We start from the raw sequence: 6,000 nt of genomic DNA, 5'->3' as shown, positions 1-6,000 counted from the left end.
ATAAGGTTGAGAAATAATAAAAAAAAAATATGGGAAAATTAAAACCCATTTCTTCCCTATTCTCAAGAATCACTGTTGGGGTGAGTTGAGTGTTCACTGTTCTGAACAGTGAAGTATATAAATATACTTCACTCAACCCAGAACAGGAATCAGACCTATTAGTTAGAGCAAAAAGATTCCAAGAAACTCCAATTAGTTTATACAGAGAAACGTCTGGTGTATCTAATCTTATTCTGCTTAGCAACCCAGAACAGGAACATTTAGTTTTATACTTCACTCAACCCAGAGCAGGAATTTGAACAAACGTAGAATCCAGAGAAGCTATTTTTCTTTTCTATTAGTTTATCCAGAGAAATTCCTATTACTTTATAAATTATGGAATACTTTTTGTTTTTCTTTTGCTATTATTTTGTCTAACTCATGAAATGCACTTTGAATGGCATTGTTGCTGAAATGCTGAAAATTGCCTTACCTTATTTACTTAAAAGATCGCAATCATATTATAATCAGATGAGTGTGTATGTGTGTGTGCAGAAAGGCGATCACTACATTGGCATTTTCTCCCGATGGGAAATATGTTGTAACGGGAGAGGTGAGTGTTTGTCGACCTCCACATAAAAACATCAGAGAACGCAGGGTTGAGTTTTCCTGAAGATGATTCTCATGTTTTTGTTTTTCCTGCTCCGTCTCCCTCAGAGCGGTCACATGCCAGCGGTTCGGGTCTGGGAGGTGTCGGAGCACGCTCAGGTCGCAGAGCTGCAGGAACATAAATATGGAGTGTCCTGCGTGGCGTTTTCTCCCAACGGGAAATACATTGTCAGCGTGGGCTACCAGCACGACATGATGGTCAACGTGTGGAACTGGAAGGTACGCCTGCAGCCGGTGGGCAGGCACCGGGGGAAACCAATCACTCATCCCACCTGTTAACATGTTCTCTTGTCTGTTGGTCAGAAAAACGTGGTGGTGGCAGCCAATAAGGTCTCCAGCAAAGTGACGGCCGTCTCCTTCTCATACGACAGCTCCTACTTTGTTACTGCTGGTAACCGACACGTTAAGTTCTGGTACCTGGACCACACCAAGACCTCCAAGGTTCAGTGTGAACACTAATGTCGTTATGACCAGCTGAGAGTAGAACCGGAGCGGACTGTAGCCATTGTTTGTGTGTCTGCAGTTGAACGCCACTGTTCCCCTGCTGGGCCGTTCAGGGCTGCTTGGAGAACTACGGAATAACTTCTTCAGCGACGTGGCATGTGGCCGCGGGCGACAGTCCTCCTCCACCTTCTGCATCACTTCCTCAGGTCTGCTGTGTGAGTTTAATGACCGAAGGCTGCTTGACAAGTGGGTGGACCTGCGGGTGAGTCCAAGGATGTTTAAGGAATCTTAAGGATTTCAAAAATTACATTCCTTTTATTCTCTGTAGATGCACATCAGCAGTATTTGGGTTGTTTTTCTGTTCATGATTTCTTATTTTCCACCCTTTGGCTGAAAAGAGATGTGCTGTCATTACAAAAATGTCAGTTGCACTAAATCTTAACAGAGTTAGTTTCTAGAACAACATCCGAAGTTTTGAACATCACAGAGCTCTGTTCAATTCGTCATCTGGACATGGAAACATTTCCATGACGTCCAAGATGGACGTCCAAGACCTGGACGTCCATCTAACCTGACTGAAAGACAAGAACAGCATCAATCAGCCTCATGGTGACTCTGGACCACCTTAAAAAACCTGTATCAGTCGATCAACAAAAGCATTCAAGGAGTGTAAAAACTTTTCAGTGTTTCGCTCAAAATCAACCATCGTCTCCTGAGCCGATCCATCAGGTTTATCCTGCTGCAGCAGCACAGATCTTGTCCTAGCATGTCATTGGCTTAATAGCAGTGTGTGCGTATACGTGTGTGTGTGTGTGTGTGTGTGTGTGTGTGTGTGTGTGTGTGTGTGTGTGTGTCGCTGAGGTGATGTGAGCTCTAAAGTGAACTTCCTCTGCTTTCCCCTCTGCTTCCTGTGCAGAGAATCGACTCTGCTTGTGTAAGTCCTGTCTCACCTGGAATCACTTTCCTCAGGCTGTCATTTCTCACTCCAACATTTTCTAAATACTTTCTTTTTATTTTTATCCACAACCTCATACTCCATCATGAGATGCTTCACAGAGAATCCTCCTCACAGCTACCAGCGTCACCGTTCACTCATTTTGATGCGATCCAGGGCTCGCCCAGCCAAACTGCCCAGATCAACACAAGAAAGTTCATTGTTTGTCTCCGAAGACTAACTGGGCGGAAGATATCAAAAGACCCACTTTCTTCCTCTCACCCTCATTGCTCATATCAAAGCATGCATTCATGACTGGCTCGCCAACTGAACTAAGCCGACTGATGAATAAACCCGCTCTGATTACCGAGCTCCATCGGTTCAACATTGTCCGCCGGCTTCATCCTGTTTTATCAACTGTCTAGGGTTGTTGTTATCTAGGGTTGTTGGCTTTTTCCCCTGCGGTCATGTAGTAAACTAAGCTGCTTCATGGAATATGTCTCCATCTCTGAGTTTCTAAGCATGTCTGTCTGTGTGTGTGTGTCTCTAGTCGTCTCAGGCCACCTGTCTGTCCGTCACCGAGGAGTTTATCTTCTGCGGTTGTTCTGATGGGACGGTACGAGTCTTCAGTCCTGTCAACCTGCACTTCCTCTGCTCTCTGCCGCGCCCCCACTGCCTGGGTGCTGACATCGCCTCTGTAGTGGAAGCCAGGTAAACCCACCTAAAGCTGGAACTGTTAATCGATTATTGAAATAATTGTCAACTGGTTTTAGTAACTGAATAATGGAAAGTCTGAGAGGTTTGTGAGAGAACACTGGAGAACATCAGCGTCATGGAGACCAAAGAACGAGCAGCCGGTCAGCAGCCGGTCAGGGAGAAAGTTCTGGAGAAGTTTAAAGCAGAGTCATGATCTTCAACAACATCCCAGAACTCTGATCAATCTTATCCTAGCATGTGTTGCAGAATGAAGGCAACACAACTCAAAATACATAAAACCCAGTATAATAAATTATTGGTTGTAACTGAAGAAAAGGGTTTTTTTCCCCTGTAGTTCATAATCAGACTCACGGTCTGCTTTTAGGTCTCATTCATACAGGTCATTCTGAGGTCAGCTGATCACTGGACAGCAACCTATTTACTTCTGTTCTTCTCATCCTCCTCTTCTTCAGTCAGCTTTTCTCCTCCAGCGAAGACTCTCGTTACCCAGACACCGTAGCTGTGACCTTCGACCCCACCAATCGCTGGCTGTCCTGCGTCTACAACGACCACAGTCTTTATGTGTGGGACGTCCAGGAGCTCCGCAGGGCAGGGAAGCTCTACTCGGCCCTCTACCACTCATCCTGCGTATGGGGCCTCGAGGTCCGTGTTCTGTTCTTCCTCATCTTGCTCTAATATGAGTCATAATAATAAGATGGAAACAGCTGTGTCTTTTCCTTGTGACTTTTAGTCATGATTCTGGGAATGAACTTGTACTTTGGAATAATCCTACACTATGGTATGAAGGAATTGAAACAATGAGTAGGCAGGAAAAGCAACTGAAGAGTCCAGCAACCAATGAGGAGCTGAAATACTGGAGGTTGATCACTGAGAAGATGCAGGTAGTTGATTATAAACGGAGCACAGCTGGTAGAGAAGGCCAACAGGTAGACTGAGGGAAGATGAATCAAACATTTGGAAGCTAGACTAAAGAGTTAAATTTGCATCAGTTCACACTCCGTTCCAAAATAGAGTGTGAACTGTAATGCGCACCTAAAATTTTTTTTTTTTTCCCAACTGCCCAAAAACCCTATAAGAAGATAGAAAAGAGTTAAAGTTTCCGGATTACACCTGAGTCTGGTTGATGGTGGTAATGCACTGAGATTGTAAGCTGTTGATAAATTCTATAGAAGAAGATGAACAACTTCACAAGTTTGGCCAACATGTAAAAATAGTTCAACTTCATTCAGTCAGTGCATTTAGGAGTGGAACAGCCAATATAAAATAAATAAAAAAGAAACTGACAAAAACAATAGGATGACTGCTTTAGTCAAACATGTAAAAATAAACTGTAACAAACCTTCCTTTCTTTTTTTTTCTTTCTTTTTTTCTTTCTTCCTTTCTTTCTTTCTTGAATTCTAAATATAATGTAAAATAAATTACACTGGTCAACAGCCAAAACATTTTCTGGGGTTTTTCAACTGTTGAGATGAATCCAAAAATCACTTTTGGTTTTTGCTCAATCAGGTCAACTTTCTGAAATATGGAGCAACATGAGTGTCAAAATGCATGACTTGTTCTGACATCTGGATCCATTTCCTGAGAATCTGATCAATGAGTGATGAGCAGGAGGAGAGATTCCATCAGGAAAGAAAGAGACAGAGAATTTAGCACAATGAAGACGACTTACCCTTATTAGTGTTTTTTGGATGAGAAATATGAATGGAAATGAACTGATAATGTCACAAAAATGTCATCAATTTAGTCAGAAGATCAGATTTCTCTCAATCAAATTAGAATAAAAACCTGACCTGACTGAGAAAAATGGATGCTATTTTTGGATCCAGCAGTGCAAAATAGTCCTAATTCAGTTGAAAAAACATAGACGACTTCCAAAAGATATTTTTTGTAACCTAGTGTAATAATTAGAATTAGATTGAATAGATCTGGCCTTACGAGCTGGACACATTTTCATGATACTCAATCTAGAACTTTCTTCAACAACTGGACAACAAATATTAATATTGGATGAGTGCATCTTTAGTTGTGACAAGATTATAAAGTTGTGTGTCGTCAGCATATGTATGTTGGAATATTTTGTAGTGCTCTATAAGTTGAGCTAGAGAATTCATGTGGATGTTGAACAAAAATGGTCCTAGAATAGAGCCTTGATGAGCCTCGTGATCAGTGGGGTGTAACCCATCCTGCCTCTCTGACTCCTGCAGGTTTACACAGAGGAAGGAGGAGCAGGTGAGGCGCAGCTCCCACCCGGCTCCTTCTTAACCTGCTCCTCTGACAACACCATCCGACTGTGGAACACCGACAGACACAGTGTCCTCCACAGGAACATCCTGAGCAACGTACGTGAGCGCACACACACACACACACACACACACACACACACACACACACACACACACACACACACACACACACCTGTACAACCACTCCTCTGAACCACAGTTGAACATCTGCCTTCTCCCCCATCAGGACCTGCAGAAGGTCCTTTATGTGGACCACAATATGAGCAGCCTCCTGGACATGGACAGCATCACAATAGCCGGTGCCAACTCAGAGAAGGCGGGGTCATCTGTGTCAGAGGGACAGCAGATGGACCAGAACCGAATGGGCATTAGGACTCTGAGAGTAAGCCCAAGTGGAAAACACCTAGCCTCTGGAGATCGCATGGGAGTCCTCAGGTAAGCACATAGTAAAAGATCTCCCAAGCTTTCATGGGTATATGTCTGGATTGATGTATGTGTGTGTCTGGACGTGTGTGTGTGTGTCCTAGGATCCACGATCTGGAAAGCATGGAGGAAATCTTGAATGTTCAAGCTCACGACTCAGAGATTCTCTGCCTGGAGTTCTCTAAACCAGACACTGGTGAGAGTCAGAAGTCACACACTGCCATGAAATCTTTTCAACATTTAGGAAACTCCAGGGTGTGTTTGATTTGATTTATATGATACACCAACACAAAGTAGTGCTTCATTTTGAAGTGAAAGCAAAATGTTAATTGGTTTTCAAGCTGATTTGCAAATATTGTGTTGAGCTCCTGGAGCTCCTGAACATAAAGACTGTGAAGCACATTCATGCAGTCAGAGCTGCAGCTTTGCTCCACTGTTGCTGCATTAGCAGATGTGCGTTAACCAGATGAAGTACTCAGTGAACGCAGGATAATGATTACTGTATAAAATGCAAATATTGAAATTAACGATCCAAAGAATCAGAAATGTGAACTCAATAAAACAACAGCAGACATGTAATTTGATAACCTC

At 43.1% G+C, this 6,000-nt stretch overlaps 1 protein-coding gene across 1 annotated transcript in view; it reads left to right on the top strand.

Moving 5' to 3' along the window:
- The window catches only part of LOC106964502 (mitogen-activated protein kinase-binding protein 1-like), a 28,457-nt gene that overhangs the window by 9,845 nt on the left and 12,612 nt on the right, over positions 1–6,000 (top strand). The window contains exons 4-13 of the mRNA XM_015060057.1: positions 535–592; positions 697–867; positions 952–1,089; positions 1,172–1,354; positions 2,009–2,026; positions 2,577–2,737; positions 3,196–3,385; positions 4,948–5,082; positions 5,213–5,421; positions 5,514–5,605. Coding sequence (XP_014915543.1) covers positions 535–592; positions 697–867; positions 952–1,089; positions 1,172–1,354; positions 2,009–2,026; positions 2,577–2,737; positions 3,196–3,385; positions 4,948–5,082; positions 5,213–5,421; positions 5,514–5,605 — 1,355 coding nt within the window. The remainder of the gene's footprint in view (positions 1–534; positions 593–696; positions 868–951; positions 1,090–1,171; positions 1,355–2,008; positions 2,027–2,576; positions 2,738–3,195; positions 3,386–4,947; positions 5,083–5,212; positions 5,422–5,513; positions 5,606–6,000) is intronic.

This window comes from Poecilia latipinna, unplaced genomic scaffold, assembly GCF_001443285.1.
Source record: "Poecilia latipinna isolate Pla-1442-1.1 unplaced genomic scaffold, P_latipinna-1.0 Scaffold1683, whole genome shotgun sequence".
NCBI classification, from domain to species: domain Eukaryota; kingdom Metazoa; phylum Chordata; class Actinopteri; order Cyprinodontiformes; family Poeciliidae; genus Poecilia; species Poecilia latipinna.
This window is presented reverse-complemented; position numbering and strand designations above follow the sequence as displayed.